Source organism: Squalius cephalus, assembly GCF_949319135.1.
Source record: "Squalius cephalus genome assembly, chromosome: 22".
Lineage (NCBI taxonomy): Eukaryota > Metazoa > Chordata > Actinopteri > Cypriniformes > Leuciscidae > Squalius > Squalius cephalus.
This window is the reverse complement of record NC_137143.1, coordinates 24,795,517-24,818,618: the sequence shown is the minus strand read 5'-3', so window position 1 is coordinate 24,818,618 and position 23,102 is coordinate 24,795,517. Positions and strand designations below refer to the sequence as shown.

The window sequence follows — 23,102 nt, the reverse complement described above, 5'->3', positions numbered from 1 at the left end:
TTAACCTAGCATGAAAGTAGCAAATGTTTCCATCCCCTCTTAAAATGATGACATCATTTGGATCCTTTCTACAGCATGATGGGAAAACAATCTCATGCCATTTCCTTGACAGCTTAACAATTCATCTCTGTTACAACTGTTATTATATGTATAAAATAAACAATTTAATCCAATTTAATAATTTTTTTAAATAACATTTGTCCATTACATTTATTTTGGTTCATTTCATTTCATGTTGCTTGCTAGAAAATACAAATCACAGAAATCAGGTTTAAAAACTGTATTTACATGTTTTAAATAGAAAACTTCAATCAGTGTGTAAAGCGTTTATATACCAAATAACTAGCCCTTGGAGTCTGTGATAAATAATGTCAATTATACTTTGTGTCATGGTAACCATACAGTGTTGTGGTTTCCAACCAGTAAATTACATGGATGAAAAAGCAAGCATTTGGTTGTAGCAGTCTTTTACCTTCACTGTCCTTGAACTTCTTAATGGCCACAAGCTCTTTTGTCTCCTGCAAACCAGATATGTAAATCAGTTTGAGCGCCTTCTCAAACACAAGCTTTATTAGCAAGCTGTTAATGGACTTAACATGTAAAACAAACAGCTGAGAGCTGCACAAAAGAACTGAACCTTAGACGAACCACTTCCCGGTTGTATCAAATAAGCCACAAAGGGGTATTTTTCATGACAAAGCCCCTGACAATGCTTCTGCTAAATGGAACAATGTGCATGTTTTCAAAGAATAGATATAATTTCATATTAGGATGTCTAATTATTAGGCGGAAGTATTGCATGCACATATTTAGCCTTGTGTTCAGCAGCCCTTGCGGTGGAGAAATGTTCACCCACTGTCAGTCACACAGAGTCCCTGTCATCTGTGGTGTTGGACAGAGTCTCGTTTGCCTATCTTTGTCATTCAGAGCTCTCAATTTGCACTACAGCTCCCTTCACAGTGAAAGCCTTAGCGCTATGATCACGCTAAAGCCCATCCATTTATCACAATTCTACACAGTAAACACTCACTCAGGACAAATTCCAGCCAGTATTATAGACTATAGTGCCCAGATAAATGGATATTAAATCATTATTCTTCTGGAGTCTGTGTTTTCTGCAGCCTGTGTATTTCAAAGGCAGTATAACTGAACGCAGCTGACAAGTCTGATATAAAGGAAAACATCTAAATTGAGAGAACTACTTGTCATAGATACAGTGTCACAGAGAGGTTGTTCAATACAAGAAACACATTCAATAATTGCTGACAGATTTACTTTACCATGGTATTCTTTGAAGTACTTAAGAAGACCATGCAATTACCATGGCACTTGAATATGGTATTCATCCAGAATTATGGTATAACCATGTTTTTTTTTTACATGTCCCATGATAATACTATAGTATTTTTTAAAGTACTACCTTGGAGTAACATGTAACATCCAATTTTAAATGAAAATGGTAATCTCTCAGTACCGCCGTATACATCGTATAAATCGTGAACTTACCAAAAGGTACTGTGGTGCTTTTTTTTACCATGTACGGTACCATGGTACTACTATGATATATTTGGATTTCCCATGGAGAACAATATACATTTTTTTTTTTTATATTATACCATACACACATGTGTGGGGTCAGTAAGATATTTTTGTTTATAAAACTGTAATACTACTTCACAATATTAATGTTATTTTTGATCAAATAAATGCAGACTTGGTGAGCATAAGAGTACTACTATCTGATAACATCACTGTACCATGGTACCGTCACAGTACGTTTTATAAGGGTTAACAAGTCAACAAGCAACAACAATGCACATTTTTCTGTTTTCAGAAAATCCTCCAACTAAAAGGCATGTTTGTCAACTCTTGGACGAAATCCATAAAATGCCCGAACCCTGCAGATTTCAGAACATCGCTGAGGCTTGCATTTGAACCAGCTGCAATTAAACTGAAAGAAAATCCCAACTGAATCCCCCACAACAAGGCTGGATCCAGGCGCTAGCTCTACCTGACGCCTCCGGTCGGTAGCAAGTGCCTCGAAGGCTTCCTCATATTCTCCTCCGCAGTGGAACTGCAAGTCATTTTCACTTTAAGCACAGCTTGTCATGAACAGATATGATTCATGATCAGAAATGATTAAGAGGCACAGCAGGCATGTAGGGCTGGATAAGGGACTAGCTTTTCCATATTGAGTAAGCCGGACCCCTGCATGGGCTACTTGCAGAAAGATCTGGCTGCTTTAATAGCGTAGCACGGTCAGGTTTTCATTTGGTATTAAAAGGATTTTTGTTGGCAGTGGCACGATATTCCGATATGGGGTTTGTTTTCAGGTTAACACTGAACAGGAAGTCTCTTTGAAATCAACATATGAACGGTTCTATATGGCCCTGTGTCTAAATTTGCATACTTCCATACTACAAAGTATGCAAAAAGCTGTACATTAAATGAGTGCATTCATTATTATATCTGTTGCAACCAAGGATCTGTAAAGGTAAAAAAAATACACATTTCAAAGCCAACATGGTGGACATAGTATGTTTAAGAATGTATTTATAACACATACTTGCCTACATATTTATATCAACTCTTTCTTCCTCACATTAAAGGGATAGTTCACCCAAAAATGAAAATTCTGTCACCATTTGCTCACCCTCATAAAACAGACAATTTTAAAATGTCTCGTTTATTTTTTTTGTCCATACATTAAAGGTCAAGGGGATCCAATATATAATAATAATTTAAATTCTATTTATATACTAGTTTACTTTATATTTATTTAGTTTTTGTGTACATTTTCAGTTTTCATTTTAGTTTAAAGGGGTCATGACATAAGAAATCAAATTTGCCTTTTCTTTTGACATATAAGTGGTCTTTGTACCATTAAAATATCCTGAAAGTTTTTTAGCTTAAAACATCCTTCTCACTATAAAAAAAGCATTTCTTTAATCAAGCTCCAAAAACGGGATATTGCGGGATCTGTGACATCACATGGGCAAATACATTTGCATATGACTTCCTCCAAAGCAAGACAGTGACGAATAGTTATACATCATCGCACCATAGGCCCCGCCCACTGGCATTCAGTCGCCTAATTGGTGACATTTGCCTACACTGCACTGCACGTCACGTCAAAAGCAAATAGAACCCATTATAATCACTGACGCTGTCTACACTGGATATAGTATATAGATGCGCGTTCAGTTTTTGACATACTCCACGCGCTTCACAAGGATCACAGCATCTTGGATGGTATTTTAATGCCGTCCCAAATCGTGTCACAGGATTATATGTTTGTTCGGAGCATTTTGCTTTGTAAACAAGGAATGGAGAGTTCACAAATAAACTTTTGTTGAAAGATGAAGCAGCCAACTGATCTTACAGCAGCTGCATTACAAACCGTAAGTAAATGATTTCATAATGCTTTGTCTGTAAATGACATATGGATAATGTTTTCTCATGAGGGCGTTGACACTGTTTCTAATGCAATGATGTTAGCCAATCATAACATTAGCCGTTTACTGACCAGACTTAAAGGAGCCGCCCCTTAAAAACTGATAATTTTAGACAGAGGGTCAGAATTAAGGTTGAAAATGATACATTTTCTGCATATATATTTGTTTGTTTTTTTGGACAAAAACAAGTTCCATTTTTAGTACATTTATTTTCAGTTAGTAGTAATTTTCGTACTTTAACTAAACCAATTCTAAATGTTGCCTTGGAAACAAATTGAAATAAGTTTTACATCTAATATTTTATTTTATTTCAGCATTATTTTAATTAACAAGTTTTTTTTTTTTATAGTTTTCGTTTTCGTTAACAATTATATCCCTGGTCCAATGTTATCTGGACCACACTGAATTTCAAAACATCTGCTTTTGTGTTTCACAGAAGAAAAAAATGCATACACCAGGGTGAGTAAATGATGACAGAATTCAAATTTGTGGGTGAACTATCCCTTTAAGTACACTACATACTATGAAAATAATGGGAATTAGGATGTAGTCGGTATCCTACATTCAGGGTGAAGAAAATTCATTATAACCTGTAAATGGTTGCTTCTGCATTTCGTAACAAACTTGCAACATCATTTAGGAATCAGATATTTTTAGTTTCTTCACTTACTTGACAAACCTGTCTGTCTCTCGGTATATATATAGGGGGGTGAATGAGTCATGGACAGTGAAGAAAGCGGAGGGGTTGGGATCTGAAAGGTGTTTATGGAGAAGCTGAGACTTTCACAGCTTCAAAAACCCACCACACACAGCGTCCGTGTCTCATATTTCTAATAACCATGGAGACCAACCCATAATTCTATTTACAAAAGTGCATATGAACTAAAAATATGCCTTTACCTTCCAGACAGAATCCTGTGATAATACAGAGTGACATCAAACAATGACATATCTGATATTTGGTGACAGGTAATCCGATCTTTAGCTAGTTGTTTCCGTTTTGGATTACAACATGTTAATGTATAGGTCAGGTGTACTTGTGAAAGACGGGCTGTTGACTTTGTTTTGTTGATGGGGAAACATAAGGGTCCGATGGGGGTCCAAAGCACTCAGAGTTAATATATCAGTACTGTCACTCATGAGGGGGAGCATGAGAGTCTGTGTGTCTATAACTCCAGCATGGGCAGATAGTAGGATTACAAGCGGCAAGCCTGTTTTAATTCCTTTAGCTTCACAGCTTTCTTCACGGCCATTGTGCCATTCGGAGGGTGGGAGGTCAGATCATTTGAGAGGGTATTTCTCTCAACATGAGAGCAGAAAGTCAGAAGTTTCACTTCACAGAGGCCTGTGCATAGACATGTTCTCGCTAAATGCATGGTACAGTTACTGTAATTTGCTTAGGAAATAATTAGATGCCATTTTAAAGACAGCTAAACCATGAAACAGAGCGGAACACGTAGTCAGTTCAGCCAACTTTTAGTATCGCTTACTTTAATAACGATGTTGGCATCCGTTCTAACATCCGTACGACTGGAACAACAATGCTGTTGAAAAACAGCACGGATCTAATTTCATATTGCCAACAAAGCTGGCGCAACCTTAATTGTCCTTGCTGCTAAGATAGGAAACAAAACATCTCTCATGCCAAGCTGGGTTCCTGAGCTGGCAAGGTATCGTGAACTCAAGCCCTGTCTGCCTCCAGGAGAAACAGAGTAGATCACAGCTAAATTTGATATCTCCTCCATTCATGGGGTCTCTATTAAAGAGTCATTTGTATTAAATCCTCTTACTTTTGTCAGCGCTTGTTTAAGGGAATTCTATCAGGGAGAGTTTTTTTTTCTGTAATGGAGAAAAAGATAGAGAAGAAAAATATAAACTGAGAAATAAGTAAAAACGTTGGATTAAATTCACTAAGGTTTTTGAAAGAAGTCTCTTATGGTCACCAAGGCTGCATTTATTTGATCAAAAATAAAGTAATATTGTGAAATACTATTACAATTTAAAATAGCTGTTTTCTACTTTAATGTATTTTAAAATGTAATTTATAACTGTGAGGTATCCAGTACTTCAGTGTCACATGATCAGAAATCATTCTAATATGTTGATTTGCTGTTCAAGAAACATTTCTTATTATTATCATCAATGTTGAAAACAGTTGTGCTGCTTAATATTTTTGTGGAAATGGTAATTAATGCTTTTCAGGATTCTGTGATGAAGAAAAAGTTCAATAGAACACCATTTATTTGAATGAGAAATATTTTGTAACATTACAAATGTCTGAATGTGTCTGAAATTACCCCAAATAAACTAAAATCAGTTATTTTAAAGGCTTAAGTGAATTTAGAGAATCACGGCAAAAAAAATATATATATTAATTTTGGGAAATGATAAAGACAAAAACTATTTTTTGGGGAAAAACATGCACTGATGAATTGTGCAAAATAAAAGCAGGACCATTAATAGGGTAAATATATTTAGATTTCATGTCGACTTAACAAATCTAAAAAATGTTGATATGAACATGAAATTTATAGGAAAAGTGTCTCCAGCATAGAAGGAATAGGACCAAAAAAATGGCCTCTCTTAAAAACTGCAAACAAAACGACATTGACCCAAAAAGATTGAATTGACCAAGCTGATTCAGCTTTTTTTCATTGGCACAAACCCTAAATTGTCCAACGATCCTGAATGGTTGCGTAAGCTCTGGGCAGTAGAGTATACAGCATTGCATGTTGTCTTCCATAAGATCCATACAATGGAACTAGAGAGTCCCACATATTGATTGTGTTCCACTGACTACACAGCTGTTGTTCTATTAATACCACAGACATGTTTACATTAGACACATGGTGGGGCAGCTTAGCCTTGAGAGCCACACAATGACACAGAGGCATGTTTAAGTGCTAAATAATATCCTGTAAACGGATATTAAGAGTCCATTTTAAGCCTTCATGATGTTTTCAATTTATTACCAGGCCTGACGCTGGATTAAAGCACCATTCCTGCTCATAAAATAATGTGAGCACTCGGGTAAAGGAAACAAATACCATTTCATTTATAACATGGGCTCAATTGTTGGTTGCAGATTAAGCCTGGCCAGACAGTAAAATTAATCACTGCTCACAATTTAATTTTGTGTTGGAAAATCTGGTGCTTTAATATCCTTGGCCTTTTTTATACTTAGAAATTCAGATGACAGGCTTAAATTAGTTTCAAATAACTTTTTTCCCTATTTTAAAATGTTTAGAATGTGATTTATGCACGTGATGGCAAAGCCGAATTTTCGGCATCATTACTTCAGTCTTCAGTGTCACATGATCCTTTACAAATTTGGTGCTCAAGAAACATTTCTTATTATTATCAATGTTGAAAACAGTTGTGCTGCTTAATATTTTTGTTGAAATGGTGATTCATGTTTTTCAGGATTCTTTGATGAATAGAAAATTCAAAAGAACAGCATTTATTTGAAATAAATGAATACTATCCAAAATGTTTAAGGAATCAGTATTGCTCTGCCGTGCAAGAACTAACTTTAATTATCATATTCTGTCATCCAAGTCCAAATCCATCCAAATCAAAGCATCAAATTTGAACATAATACCCTGTTATCCAGCTTCACGTCCAAAGCGTTTTCTTTCAATACCTCTTCATCTTCTGTCACACACAATCTCATCCATGGTGCCTTGCACAGTCATCTCACCACGGCCCTCCACAACCAGTGTTCCCACTCAAGGTGACCTATTTAATGATAATGCACACTCACGTCCCCTCTTCCTTCTCTGCCCTCAATTCGACTGATACGCTATAAAAATAAATATTCCTCTACAAGGGAACAATCTTTTAAATTCAGATGATCCCCGTCACTCAAAGGCCATCGCACGTCTACACACGTCTGAAGAGAGCATATAAAAACACCCTTACTGAGCTTCACATCAACAGCAAAATCAAACAGTCATTCAATAGATCTTAAAACATGAGATGTTCAAATGCTAATCAGTGTGGGTGTGATTGCACATTGCTGACAAATAAATAAATTGCTGCCTAGCTTCATGCATTTGATGTCTTTTCACTCATTTTAATGAAGCAAGCTTGAAAACAAAGTGCGGAGATGCTAATAGAATTTAAGTGACCATTGCACAAGAGCGAAGCACATTTAGAATATCTGACTGACAAATACACAAGAATATTAAAGGAGTCATATGATGCTTTTTACGGTTTTTCTTTTCCTTTAGTGTGTAATGTATCTGTTTGTGCATGTATAAGATCTGCAAAGTTAGAAAGCTCATAGTCTCCCGCAAAGAGATTTATATACAGCTCCAGACCTGCCTAAAATGCCTCGATCCAAGTCTAGATGTTTCTTACACAAACGTCTACGTCACATGGTGAAATATTAGCATAATGCCCACCCAAAGGCGTACGCAAAGAAAGAAGACGAAGCTTCAGTGAATTGTCTCTGTATCGTTGAAACGCTGTGGCTGCATCCCAAAATCGCATACTTCCCTACTATATAGTAGGCGAAAAACAGTATGTGACTAAATAAGTTGGTCAGAATTCACAGTATTTAGACAAAAAGTCTGCAACAAGTTCCGGCGGCATTCTGAAGTGTGCATTCGATGGACACTTTACTATCCCATGAGGCCACAGGAGAGGATTTATGAATGGCAGTGAAGCGACGTAACTAGTCACATGATAATGACAGCAGAGCAAATGTAGTGTGTTCAGATTATACTCATACTATATAGAACATACTTTTTAGTGGTCGTGAAGTAATTACTTACTCAAAATAAGCACCTACTCAGACGTCGCCTTCGCGTTTCGATGTAAAAGCAAAACTCCTTTTTTAGCCTTACAAAAATGGATGAACTTACGAATCAGTGGTGATTTATTTAGTTAGCTTGTGTACAGTGCATTTTCTTCCAGTTTCCAGAGTACAACGCTGGATATACACCCCTAAATACATAAGAAATATACACTTGTATGTTTTTTAAACTGTATTTTATGTTGTCACTTCAGGACAAAGTTGTTAACAGTGAAGAAGAAAAACCCACTGTCAAACGTTCTGCTAAAGTCAGGCTCGAACTGAGATTGTAATACTCATGACATTATTAACTGTGTGTTTACAGTTGCATTAGAAGCTGAAGATCACAATTAAAGGCCGTTTCATTTCTGACACACGCTTGAGGTTTTTGGCTAATCACAACTCACTGGGGCAGCTAACCAATCAGAGCACAATGGGCTTTTCAAAAGGAGGGACTTTGTAGAAATCATTGCGTTCCAGACAGACTGGGAATAGAGGCACTGCAATAAATGTACAGTATATGAAAAATAATGTCTTTTGAACATAAAAGCATGTTAACCTATTATAATACACCCAATCAACAAAATAATGAACTTTTAAAATAGCATCGTAAGACCCCTTTAACTTATTTTTGTATGCAAAATGCAAAAACTACTAAATGGAAGGTACACAAGAATATCTCAACCAAAGACAAGAACAAACAGCAGTTCTTGTTGTGTTGGGTCACGCACAATGGGCCTTTCATGGCCCCCACTCGCTGGGATAACATCACTTGGGTACACTAGAGGGAAACAATAGAGAAGCCAGTGCCAATAGTCAGAAACAAGAGCGTTCTCAGTGAAGAGTGAATCGCTGAGCTTTTTAAAAGTTTGCTGGTGCATTTTACATCTCAGAGAGCTTCTAGGGAAGTACATACCGCAACTAAATGAGACACATTGAATATGCTTTGTTTTACACATATTAATGACTGCAAACATAAAATATGATCATTTTTTGATAACTTATTTGTTCCTTTATTCATCCGTACATGTTTTACATCACTGCTATGCTAATCGGATAGTGTTCTGCTTTGTAAAAACCACTATGATTATAACTGGAGTTAATAACAACTCATCTCTCCAGTGCCTCTATTAACAGTCACTTATAAGACAAGCTCAAAATATGCACCTTCTTATAGAAAATTCAAGTTTTCCCCAAGCAGACACAGATTTCATTTCTGCCTATTAAATTATCAAACAATAAGTAGATTTATGAATGCACAAATGGATTGTTTATTTGAGGATGTGGGGATTTGGGATGCACACTAAGCCATATAGTCAAATATGTGAATGGCATGTGCTTCATCAATATTGATGCGTTACCAATATTTACATAAATGGTGCTTATTTCTATACTGCCCAGTATATAGGTTTCTATGGAAAAGAGTGCAGGTAGAAAATCCCTATTCTATTCTATTCTATTCTATTCTATTCTATTCTATTCTATTCTATTCTATTCTATTCTATTCTATTCTATTCTATTCTATTCATATGCACAAAAGTGCTAAACATGGCTCTGTACAACAGCACAAAATGGCAAATTTGGTATTGATTGCTTTTATTCAACAGTTTTATAAACAAGAATATAATATTGTTACAACCTAATTTTTTAGACAAGTCTGAGGTTCATTCAATTCATTTGATCAAAAATAGAGTATTGTGAAATATTACAATTTAAAAGATTTTCTTTTTGAATCTATTTTGAAATGTAATTTATTCCTGTGGTGGCAAAGCTGAATTTTCAGCATCATTACTCCAGTCTTCAGTGTCACATGATCCTTCAGAAATCATTCTAATATGCTAATTTGCTGCCTAAGAATAATTTCTTATAATTATCAGCATTGAAAACAGTAGTGCTGCTTAACATTTTTGTGCGAACTATGATGAATCTTTTCAGGATTATTTGATGAATAGAAAGAAATGCATTTATTTAAAAATATAAATCTTTTTTTGGGGGAAAAAAATCTCACTTTCCTCAAATTTTTTGAAAGATAGTCTACATGAAAATGATTGCAATAGAAGCCAAAGCAGAATTAAAAGTATATTTACAAGGAATATACATAGTGACGAATCTGGAACGGCACAAACATTATAAAATAGCCTAAAAAAAATTCAAATTCAAACATTTATTATATTCCATAACAAAATCACCCAAAGGCAAACAACAGCTCTACACAACACCAAAAGTCACCAACAAATTGAATCTAGTCTCCTAACAAGACTGTTTATCTGCCTTATTTTCAAAGACTCGAACATAATGTTTTCAATCAGGTATGTAGCGAAATCCAGGTTTAGCACAATTTTTCCTGGTGATCAGTGCTATTCTGAATGTCTGTAAATAGATCGCAGGCATATCTGCATTGGAGAATAATGATACGTGAAAGAGAAACAAGACAGAACGCAACAAAAAACAAACAGTCACTCTTGATTTCAGCTGCAATTTTGAATGCATTTAATGAAGGAGGGAAAGCGCTGACTGACCAATTACTAAAAGCACAAGCCTGGATTTCTGTTCTGGCACAAGCTGAGGACTATACTTGCTGCTGAATTTATCGCTCTCATTATCATTCATAACAATGATGCATAGGAACTTGGAGTGGAACAATGTAATTATGCATGGAAATATGATTGGTTTATTTCTTTCATCAATTCTCAGCTATTCTAATCCACACTGATTATTTAACACAACTTCTGTCAAAATCAATAAATATACTCACAGAGCCACTTTACATGATTAAATGATAGTTCCATATGCAAACATTAAAACTTTTGACTTTCAACTTGACCCTTTAAACTGCTTCCAGAAAGATCTGTGTAACTACATGACTCTGTACAGATAAGAGCATGAATACTGTGCATGGTATCAGTGGTAACTCCGAGGTGTGTGTGTCGAAGGTCAGTGAAATCTAAAGTGTAATGAGCCCTAACCATTCTGTTGCACTGTACTGTCATTCATCATCTAGCCAGGCAACCAGCCACACTGCTGTTGTCTGCCCAGGCATGAAGACACATCCTGGGCATGCAACCATGAATCAAATACCAACAGCATCGAAGATACACAGAAAGGGACTGTGAAAACAACCTTAAAAGACAGGTAGTTTTGATAACAACGTGGTTTTTAATAGTGGTTTTAAAACTTTGATTTATATGAATGTGGTAAAAGGTGTTATCATACCTAAAGGTCCGTTCACGCCAATAACGATAACTATATTTGCGTCCAGTGGGCGATAGCATTCTGTTTATTATAAACACGCTGCAGTTTTGTCGTCTGTCGCTTTAAATGCTCGAGCTCTATGAAGTAGGATGGATTCTGATTGGCTGTCAATGTTTTTATCGTTCATCAGCTGGAAAAAAATTCCAATGATATTGTTTCTCTGTGCTTTTATCATTTGTGGTGTGGACTGCTATTCTTTTTATATTTAGAATGATTTTTAGAACTATGTCTTTTTCGTTATCATTATAGTTATCGTCCTTGGTGTGAACGAGGCTTAAATCTTATTAAAAAAATACTCTCGAACTAAATCTGCCATATGTACTTAAACTCTGTGTCATCGATTCACTTCAGACGCAAGCTATTTTGTATATTGAACAAACACATCAATAGCAGTGTCATAGGCTAAATCCTCGGGATGAGCATGTATTGAAGCTATAATGTTTCAAAACACACAGAAATCACTGCATAATGGACGATACAAAAAAATGCCCTGAAACTCCCAACAGCACAGCAGCAATTTCAATAAAAGCAGCTCCTATTGGTTGAAAATATGCCTATATTTACCTTATTGTGAGTTAGTCTAGCGATGTTCGGCTGTCTGAAAATGCCTCCCAAACAATGAAGCAAATCTGCCAACTAGGCCACAAGCAATGCATTTGGAGAAGCCCACAATTTTAAAAGAACCAGTTGCTAGGGAACCATGCCATATTACAATTGAAAATATATTTATAAAGGAAATATTTCAACAAATGTACCGTTTAAGGTGTTTAAACGTCGTGCAACTCTTCTGGGAAAGTTACAGTCACGAGGCCCATAAAGGTTAAGTGAGTTAGGCAGTTTTTTTCTTACGGGGAAAATGAGAAACTAGCCTCACCTCTACAAATGACATTACCAGAAAGGATTTTTTTTTTTTTTGCATAAACAGTATAGGTAAGTGATCTTCATCCAGGTGGATATGAACAGTATATTACATTTCAAAACGGCTTCGATAATTATCTGGTTTTCAAAATACATCTAATTTGCATGGATCAAATAAGCTGTACAACATATTTACAGAGGACTTTCTTCAGGTCTACTTAGCATGCTGACCAACAGCTTTCTGCATAAATATGTCTTACCTTGTGTCTGCATTTCAGGACCACCCCATAGGCTCCTTTGAAAAAAAAAAAAAAAAAAGGAAACGTGCTCAGTTTACGGCTTATGAACAAGCAGCTGTTTTCATTTTCTTTTTTAATTATTGATATTAACAAAAGATGCACTCACCCTCTCCTACAATCCCAAGGACCTCAAATTTATTCATCACATTACCGATGTCAGGAATCTTCATCAAGTCAAAAGATGGCGAGGTGGTGCATGTCTGGGCTGAGAGGAGCGGAAGGCCAGAGGATGGGACAGATATCGGTGCTTGAACGGGTCATTGCAGCAAAAATCTGCTCCCGGTTGGTCACAATGCTCTTCTCATAATCCACACACATACACTGACACACATTCCTGCAAACTAATACACTACACGCACACACTTGCTCACCTGAGGAGGAAGAGAGCAGAGATTTTGCAGAGAAGGGGTCAAATAGAGTTATTCATGCATACTACATAATTTGTGGCATATCTACTGTTTATTTCACATGAATTTGCATCAAATGCATGATGTGCATCAATGCAGTGGCATATCTAATTTTTACATCTAATACATATGCATGAAATGACATTGATCACTGTTTATATTCTGTCTTATTCTAATAAAAATGGATATTTTTAGGATTGTCATGATTCGGTTTATGTCTGAGGTGATAATAAACAAGGGCCACAGAGCTTCAAGACGAATTATCATGAATTTTCCAATAGTTTTGGGAATAGCAAAGCACGGCTCTTAAAAAGATTTACAGGTGGGTGAATAAGGACAGCCTTAGAATCCTCTGCCAAACCAGAAGTCAGTGATGTAATGTGCTGAAAACACAGATGGACATCATCTCAATCACCTCAGATGTGCGACAGGTAGCATCTGCCTTTTATTTGTGTACAGTACCCGTTTCTTTTGCACTTAAATGCATTTCCAGATATGCGTTTCGAAGGTCATGTCGTGACACCAACAGCTACTTGTATGTTTGTGCATTGTGCATAAAAGCGGCGCATGTCTGCATCTGATGTGTTGTGCGGTATGCGCGTGCGTAAGTGTGCGCGCGCGCTGGAAATATTCGTAGGTGGATGAAAGTTCTATCATTATTTTAAGCATCTTATCCACCTGAGAGTATCAAGAAATGACTGACAGCCCACAGCACTTACACCCACTCTTAAATGAACAGTAAAAATACGGTGGGGTAAAAAAAATCACAACGATTTAATACAAAGTGCCCAGCCAATATAAAGACTATGTGCATATCAAATATGGTCTTAAACGCATAATTGATAACAGGTGACTTCGGTCTCCTGGAGTGTGTGGGCAGGAGGTGTACGTGTTTGTGCGTTCACATCAGAAACACCAACGATGTAACAGCCACAAACATCAAACATCCAGCGTAAAAACCAAGCGCATTGACAATATTCGTAATTTATGGAAAGAGCACCAACCAGAATACTCACTTATGTCCAAGACAACGTCGCGCAAACTGTCCTCTCGCCTCGCCAAGTAACGATGTTTTCATTTTCACCTGCAGTGGTAACCCATCATCACAGCTGCAACAGTATCCACCTTCATTCTGAGCCATTGACAACCTAACAAGGCGAACTTACGGATCGCAGTATGGCGAAGGGGCGGGTAATGAATATTAAGCACGTCACGCTGACGTTGCCTGGTAACCTTGCAGAATCGTCCAGTCACGTAAGCTAGTTAATATTCATGAGCCAGGCCTTCGCTGTAGTAGGGTGTATACAAATTGGCGATCAGGCGAAGCGGCACCAATCCGAGTGAGTGGCGGACTGCTCACACCAATAGTGTCCGAACCGAACCTCTCTGTGGCCAATCACAATGGAGGAAAGCTCAGAATGGTCCAGAAGCGAAAGATCGTCTTTGGCTGGGTTTGGTTGAGAAATGATAATATGCATTCCTGCTCAGATGTGTTACATTTCATACATGCATACATCCAAATTGATGTGCTCGTTTGGCGAGGCTGTGCTTGTGTGTGTGTGTGTGTGTGTGTGTGTGTGTGTGTGTGTGTGTGTGTGTGTGTGTGTGTGTGAGTGGGCTGAGCTGAAAGATCAATTCAGCTGACAGCTCACACTGTTTACTGCTGAGAAGAGAAAAGAACAGGCCTATAGATCATGAATCTATCTATCTATCTATCTATCTATCTATCTATCTATCTATCTATCTATCTATCTATCTATCTATCCGTCTATCTATCTATCTATCTATCTATCTATCTATCTATCTATCTATCTATCTATCTATCTATCTATCTGTCTGTCTGTCTGTCTGTCTCTGTCTGTCTGTCCGTCTATCCGTCTATCCATCTGTCTATCTGTCTATCCGTCTATCCATCTATCTATCTATCTATCTATCTATCTATCTATCTATCTATCTATCTATCTATTTATCTATCTATCTATCTATCTATCTATCTATCTATCTATCTATCTATCTATCTATCTATCTATCTATCTATCTATCTATCTATCTATCTATCTATCTATCTGTCTGTCTATCTGTCCATCTATCTGTCCATCTATCCGTCTATCTATCTGTCTGTCTGTCTGTCTGTCTATCTGTCTATCCGTCTATCCATCTATCCATCTGTCCATCCGTCTATCCATCTATCCATCTATCCATCTGTCTATCTGTCTGTCCGTCCATCCATCCATCTATCTATCTATCTATCTATCTATCTATCTATCTATCTATCTATCTATCTATCTATCTATCTATCTATCTATCTATCTATCTATCTATCTATCTATCTATCTATCTATCTATCTATCTATCTATCTATCTATCTATCTATCTATCTATCTATCTATCAATCTCTATCTTTTTTGACGCATCTCTAATCTATGTAATTATATGTTGGCTCTGTAAAATTGCGATTGGTCAGTTTTGTAGCTACACTATTTATTTATGCATTATTTATTTATTTATTTATCGTCACCTTCCTAAAATAATTGCCTAAGTCATTTTTGACAAAAACAACTTAGCCAATTATTTTAGGAAGGTGAAGTTATTTATTATTATTATTCAGAAAATTATACCAGAATGGCATAATATGTCACTCTTAATAAACATCACATGCAAAAATGCTGGGTTTTCCAGCAAAAATGAGCAAGAAGAATGTAATATGGGAAAACCCGAGACAGGCAGGCTGACTTCAGGAAAAGCGCATGGTGCCATCTAGCGATTATTACCATCTGAAAAGTAGCACATGCAATGCAAATAATAATAATAAAAAGTTATTTTCTTAATAAGTGTTATTTACAGCAGTCATGCTCTTATAGCCTATTTAAGGATCAATATTCAATTTCACACAGACACAGTAGTAAAACTTGTTTAAAGTTATAAATATATAAGGCTATTGTAGACAAAGGCTATAGATCATTTGAATTATTTAAAAGAATAATTATATGCGATGATAAAATATGCACATTTGCTGTATTATTAGACCAGATAGCCTAATGAATGCCCATTTAATTAACATCAAGTAGACTTCCTCATAAATTACATTTTTATAGTTAAATTATGTTATTTGTAACCACAATGAACATTAAACACCATCATATGATATTCCTCATATAGGCCTATATTTTTTCCCAACTCACTAATAATTAATCTGTAAGCAAGATAATATATCCACTTAAATTCCATTCTATTTTTATAATGTCACTCGAATTCAGTTCAAACCGGATTCAGCGTGTAAACTTGGATTTGTAAAGGAATATTGGGAGTTTGAAACTCAGATTCACCCATACAAGAGTATCTGTAGTTCTTCGATGTTCCCATTGATATATCTATAAATATAAATATATAAGGCGCAGATGCTGCTGGACATGCGCGGATGCGCGAAACATGGCGGCCTAGTTCCAATGGAAAGTAAAGCAGAACAGCAGCACTGTCCGACCTTACACGGTGAGCGAACAGCAGTGGCACATTTTTCATATCTATTATATTGAATGAATTGTGCTGCAGTGTATTGTGCATCTATTCGCTCGTTTAGTATCTCATGGTCACTGATGCGGAAGCTGAATGCGTGTTTACATATGGGATGATGTTATGTGCGCGCGCGCTGTGTTTTCTTGCGTCTGTTATTCCCTGAGCTAAAACAGCTTTCTGCGGCCTCTCTCTAATTGGCACACTGGTGTTGAGTGCATACGAAAAGCTATTTACACTGCATCAAAAAGTACGACAGATATATGTGTTATGTATTACATGCATCAATTTGCTTTAAAAAAGCAATAACGATAAAATTATTTAACAATCTGCATGTTTATGACACTGGCATCTGTTCCACCCATGACAGAAGGGCAGTTCACTGTTTATGTGACACTCATTATTTAAGGGTTTTTGTCAGTTATTTTGTCTCAGTAAAAGTTATCAAATTAATCTACAGATGCTGAATTAGTTTTTTTTCAACACACTTGAAATATTTAATTAAATTAAAGGTTATTTTCAATGCATCATTCATATGTGTGTGTCATGCTTGAAAATGAATTCTGGCATGAAAACATAGAAAACAACATGACAATTAATACATAAAAACATTTATCTTGACATTTTTTAAATCTCACTCATCTGTGAAATCTAAATAAAGAGAAGGCTTCCTGTCTGGAGGGGGTGGAAGGGCCTTGAAAAGACAGACAGAGCGATAGAGAAAGAGAGAGAGACCACAAAATGTAGACATCATCTGTTAATGGGAGGTGTTGGAATCCTTTTCATGTGCTGCTGCAGACTCCCACAAATGTACACTGACTATTGACCTTTTTACGGCGGTTTGGAATCTTTATGACGAGTCTCTGAATGGGATTCACAGCTTAAGAAAGAAGAATGAGGAGGAAAAGAGGGGGAGAGAGAGAGAGAGAGAGAGAGAGAGAGAGAGAGAGAGAGAGAGAGAGAGGTTGTCTGCTATCCAGACAGAAGTGGCTGGTAGTTTCAGAGCAGAAACATTGGCGTGACTTTGAAAGGATAGTATCTTTCTTTCCCCACAAGTCAGACTTGTTTTCAGGATTCTCTTTGGGACTTTTTGGTTTCAGCATCATCTGGAGGTGTTTGCTCAATCTTTTGGCTGGATAAGAAAGTAAGAAACAAGGCAGAAATACATGTTTTTATTGCATGTCTCTTAAAAAAAAACCCTTCTAATTCCAATATGCCCACATTACATTTCTATATTTTATTTTAAAGGTCCTGATTTAATATTTCAATGCAGTGTTGGGTGTAATGCATTACTTATTAAATCATTACTGTAATTTAATTACGTTTCCCTTGAAAAAGCAGAATCTGAAATTTAATTACAGTTACTGTATGTGATATTCCATATAAAACAATAGTGCATTTAACATCAAAATTTAAATACTTTGGTCAGTTCAAGAATAATTTATGCAATTTTACATTATTTAAGTGACAGAATTAAAAGAGCAGTTTCTTGTCTATCCTTTACTGTTGATGGGATTAAGAAAGTACTAGTTATAAGTATCTAATTACACTGTTGAAGATGTAATTAGTAGCTTTGATTACTTTTTTAGAGTAACTAACCCAACACTGTTTAGTTGGACCTTATTAACCACATGGTGCTTCTAAATTCAAATTTGGGCATAAAAGACAACCTGAAACTTAAAAACACTTAATTGTTAATACAAATTCGAGTAGATTGAAGGCTGTAGTATTATATTTGTTAATTTACCAACAAAAGGGTGAATGTTTGTTGCAAAGTGAGCACTGAAGGTAGCAATGTGCTGAAACATTTGCTCCTGTTCATTTGTTTTTTAATTCACTTTGCATTTTTTGCACTATGCAAAATGTTTTGAGACTTCTGTAGTCTGTACTGAATTCAGTGTGCGGCCAGCCACCTTCTTGCTCGTTTTCCATATCTTTTTGGCTCCACGCACCTGAAGATGACGAAAATGATTTTTTGTCAATTCTGATCGCAACAATTTCTAATAGTTTGTTGAAGTGATTAAAATGGAAAAATTATTTGTTTTAGTCTTTATTTGTTTTTTTATTTAGCTATGTTGAATGTCCCATTACGAATCACTAGGAATAAAAGGGAAGTCCTTCATCCCACTGTCAGTTTGCACGGGACGTCAGCTGCAGCCAATTTCCCCCAAACTGAGATGTGACTTATCACTTGCTGAGCGAGCCGAGGCTTTGATCAGAGAGCGCTGGGTCCCTCAGAAGCTCAGTAACTTATTATGATGTCAAATAGAAGAAAAGCTTTTCTTAGTCCAGCGCTTTGATTCTCTAAAGGTATTTGTGATTTAGTGATAATCTTTTCTCTTTTTTTGCACAGTACAATGTTGCTGGAATAAATTGCACTCAGACGCCTGTAGGGAGTATAAAGTATAATCCCTGTCTTCCGTAATGCTGTAATATGGTTTCCGGGAAGAGTTCATGAACTCTTGGCCAAAGCTGAACCAGCTGATAAAAGAGAAGACTATTATTTATAGATAACATGATCTCACTAAAACTGATTTGAATATTCAGCATCATTACTCCAGTCTTCAGTGTCACATGATCCTTCAGAAATCATTCTCAGTAGTAAAAACAGTTGTCCTGCTTAATATTTTTGTGGAAACTGATACTTTTTTCAGGATTCTTTGAGTAGAAAGTTCAAAAGAACAGCATTTATTTGAAATAGAAATATTTTTAGCAATCATTAAAAATCATTATAGTCTTTTTAAATGTCCTTACATGTATTTTATTTTAATCAATTTAATGCATCCTAAAAGTAATAATAATAAAAGTATTAATTTCTCTACTGTTGAACTTTACCCACTTTCACTGGTTGGAAACCAAATTTTCAAACAGCTGATAGCCTACTTATTGTAATTAAAGAAGAACAAGAAAGAAAGAAAGAAAGAACAGAATTTATAATAGACCTACCAATCTCTCTATAAAAATAAAATAATGTTGCTGCCATCTTTCAAGTCATTTTCTTCTCCTTGTAATTTGGCTTTAAATTTTAGGTGAAAATTGTCATTTTGACCCCAATCATCAAAATAGTGGATTAGTCAATAAATATTCATCCATGGTATTTCATATTTTGGCTTTCCTTACTATTTATGTTTGTCTTTCTTCAGAAAAAAATATTAACAAAATAAAAAATTTGAGCTGGGTCTCTCTGGTTTAGTTGACACGGAATGACCGTCAGTATGATTAGTGTTGCTATTAAAAATTCTTTCTTTCTTTCTTTCTTTCTTTCTTTCTTTCTTTCTTTCTTTCTTTCTTTCTTTCTTTCTTTCTTTCTTTCAGTTGGCTGTTTAGGATCTGTCCAGTTTCTGTCCGCTTCATGTGGTTCTCCAGGTCACCATGGGCAAAACCCATCACAAAGGTCAAAACTGCTACTTCGTGCCATTTTGACATTTTAATTAAACCTTTTTTGTTAGTCCCTTTTCACAATGAAGTAACTTATTTGTTATTATTCTCTAGTTTTGTGACTGACTATGTCTTTTTAATAGCAGACAAAAAATACAGTAATAAGGAGAAATCGGGGAGGAATAATGAGGATTCACTCCCTTCACAAAAGCTCACTGGTAGATCCTTCTCTTTCTTTATTAACCTGTAAAGAAACAAAAACATGCACTGTTTACTTTATCTCAGACTTCCTGATACACTTCTCTCCCCCGCTCATTCATCAGAGCCGTTCAGCTGGGAAATGTACTTGAGAGAGACTTCAGCCTGTCCTGCTTCCCCCAGCTGTTTCAGACAGGTACGTCTCTCAACGATGCTGCGGTTCTGACTAAATAAAGGGTCATCCATGGATGTTTGCTGCTTAATTTGTTATAACTGATATATTTGATATTATGTAACTCCTTACAAGATTAATGAGTCTTGATACCAGAGTTATGTGTCTTTTAAATTCCATTTCAATTTCTGAATTTCATTTGAGACTGCAGTGAAGAATTTGAATTTAATCTGAATTTAAAGAAGTGGAATTAAAATAGAATGAAGTGAATGCGTTGTTTTTAATGATAAATGATAAATATATATATATATATGTATATATATATTAGGGCTGTCAAAAGATTAATCGCGATTAATCGCATCCAAAATAAAAGTTTGTGTTTACATAATATATGTGTGTGTACTGTGTATAATTATTTTGTATATATAAATACACACACATGCATGTTGTATATATTTAAGAAAAATGTTGATTTTTGTATAATTTATATATAAAAAAATTATATTTATATATAATATAAATTATATATAAATATATACAGTATATGTATGCAAATATTTCTGTGTATATATATATACAAAATAATTATACACAGTACACACACATATATTATGCAAACACAAACTTTTATTTTGGATGCGATTAATCGCGATTAATCTTTTGACAGCCCTAATATATATATATATATATATATATATATATATATATATATATATATATATATATATATATATAAAAAAATACTGTATATGTATATGTATCTATATCTATATCTATATATATATATATGTAATAATATATAGGCTATACACACATATTACATAAACAAAAACTTTTATGTTAGATGTGATTAATCACTATACACCAAAACGCCAAATCAGCATACTAGAATGATTTCTGAAGGATCATGTGACACTAACGGATCCCTATATGCCATTATTCATATATTATTCACAGTATTTCATTAACATTTCATGGTAATGTTCTCTCTCTCTCTCTCTCTCTCTCTCTCTCTCTCTCTCTCTCTCTCTCTCTCTCTCTCTCTCTCTCTCTCTCTCTCTCTCTCTCCAGTCCAGAATCCCTCCCAGTAATGATTTTAAAGTGGGAATGAAAGTAGAGGCTTGTGACCCGAGGAATTCCACCTCCGTGTGCATCGCCACGGTGATGGGGTCAATGGGCGTGCGTCTGCGGCTCAGGCTGGATGGCAGTGACAACACCAATGACTTCTGGCGATTGGTTGACTCCTCCGACATTCAACCTATCGGCACATGCGAGAAGAGTGGCGACATGTTGCAGCCACCACTGGGTAAATTCTGCACTGATGCATTCTGGGATATAAAACAGGAAAAAAAGATGCACAGGAGAAAAATCAAACATTGTTGATATTAGTGTAAAGATTCAGCAAAATAAAGTTTAGGTCTGAATAAGTTGGTTTTGAGATCAAATTGCTGCCAATGTCACATTTTAGATTAGGGTCCAATTCTTACTATTATCTAACTATTAACTACCAGTTTTGCCTCAATAAACTCATAATTACTGCTTATTAATAGTTCTAATAATAATGAGGCATAAATATGTGCTTTATAAGTATTAATAAACAACCAATATCCTAGTAATATGAATGCTAATAAGCAACTAGTTAATAGTGAGAATTGGACCCTCAACTAAAGTGTTACAGCTGTTAATTTAAAGAGTTTTGTGGAAACAAACATGGATAGTTATATGGACTGCATTTATATAGCAGTTATATCATTGTTGTAATGTCATGTTTAAGAACAAAATTGTGCTGTGTTGATAAAAAACTAGTTGTTTTTTCTTCTTTAAATAAAGCACAATAATGATTTGAAAGTGAACTTTTTGCCGTGTATACTTATGGCAACATGCTCCTTCTTTTCCATTCTGTTCATAATCTATTGCCTGTTTATACCCATCTTCAGGATTCAGAATGAACGCTTCTTCATGGCCCATGTTCCTATTAAAAACATTAAGTGGGGCAGACATTGCTCCAGCCTCAGCCTTTAAAAAGGTAATTGCTTCAAATTGCAAACCATATGAATAAAGCTGTGAAAGAAACGGAAAGTGGAGAGTTTGTTCCACAACACAAATTTGAATAAATAATGTAACAAATCTTTCAACTATTTAGAGCTTAGCATAAACATTGCTTTTGTTATATTGTACTGTATTTTGAAATAAAATTGATGTGTTTCCTGTGAATGCCTCAGGAGCCGTCCAAACCCACTCAAAACTACTTCAAACCCGGTATGAAACTAGAGGCAGTGGACCGAAAAAATCCCTACCTCATCTGTCCCGCTACCATCGGAGAAGTGAGAGGTGACAAGATATTCATCATGTTTGATGGCTGGAGAGGAGCGTTCGATTACTGGTGCCTGTATGACTCCAGGGACATCTTCCCCGTGGGCTGGTGTCAACTGACCAACCACAGTCTGCAACCTCCTGGCAGCTGCTGTGAGTACAGTCTCTGACCACTAGGGGTCACTACAGGCTTTTTTCCTGTGTGTACAGAGAAATGTCATTGCCTCATATTGTTTGAATTGGGAGATGTATTGGGGTCGTGGTGACTTGATCAATCAAGAGACTTGAGAAACCACCTTTTTCTCTCTATCAAATATTTAGTGAACAGTTCAAGTGAACAGTGACTTTTTGACTGGTCCAGTTGGCACAATTTTGCAGTTTCTTGCTAATTAAATGTTTATTATATAGCCTACATGATTTTGATATTTGAAAACAAGTTTTACAAGGTGAAATTGTTTAATT

The 23,102-nt window shown here is 35.8% G+C and overlaps 2 protein-coding genes across 9 annotated transcripts in view; one reads left to right on the top strand and one right to left on the bottom strand.

Moving 5' to 3' along the window:
* Nucleotides 1-14,229, bottom strand: part of cdkl5 (cyclin dependent kinase like 5) — a 34,452-nt gene extending 20,223 nt beyond the window's left edge. For all 3 annotated transcript variants that reach the window (XM_079856917.1, XM_079856919.1, XM_079856918.1), the window contains exons 1-4: nucleotides 14,086-14,229; nucleotides 12,769-13,033; nucleotides 12,624-12,658; nucleotides 473-518 (exon numbers count right to left, since the gene is read on the bottom strand). In XM_079856917.1, the coding sequence (XP_079713043.1) occupies nucleotides 473-518; nucleotides 12,624-12,658; nucleotides 12,769-12,832 (145 nt within the window). In that variant the 5' untranslated portion in view covers nucleotides 12,833-13,033; nucleotides 14,086-14,229. The remainder of the gene's footprint in view (nucleotides 1-472; nucleotides 519-12,623; nucleotides 12,659-12,768; nucleotides 13,034-14,085) is intronic.
* A 2,206-nt stretch (nucleotides 14,230-16,435) lies between these two features.
* The window catches only part of scml2 (Scm polycomb group protein like 2), a 25,605-nt gene continuing 18,938 nt past the window's right edge, over nucleotides 16,436-23,102 (top strand). For 2 of the 6 annotated variants that reach the window (XM_079856928.1, XM_079856926.1), the window contains exons 1-7: nucleotides 16,480-16,558; nucleotides 19,895-19,973; nucleotides 20,104-20,175; nucleotides 20,281-20,351; nucleotides 21,399-21,633; nucleotides 22,265-22,353; nucleotides 22,550-22,793. In XM_079856928.1, the coding sequence (XP_079713054.1) occupies nucleotides 19,952-19,973; nucleotides 20,104-20,175; nucleotides 20,281-20,351; nucleotides 21,399-21,633; nucleotides 22,265-22,353; nucleotides 22,550-22,793 (733 nt within the window). In that variant the 5' untranslated portion in view covers nucleotides 16,480-16,558; nucleotides 19,895-19,951. Of the gene's footprint in view, nucleotides 16,559-19,894; nucleotides 19,974-20,100; nucleotides 20,176-20,242; nucleotides 20,352-21,398; nucleotides 21,634-22,264; nucleotides 22,354-22,549; nucleotides 22,794-23,102 lie in introns of all 6 variants that reach the window. The other 4 variants (XM_079856927.1, XM_079856925.1, XM_079856924.1 and 1 more) reach the window with 2 other exon arrangements.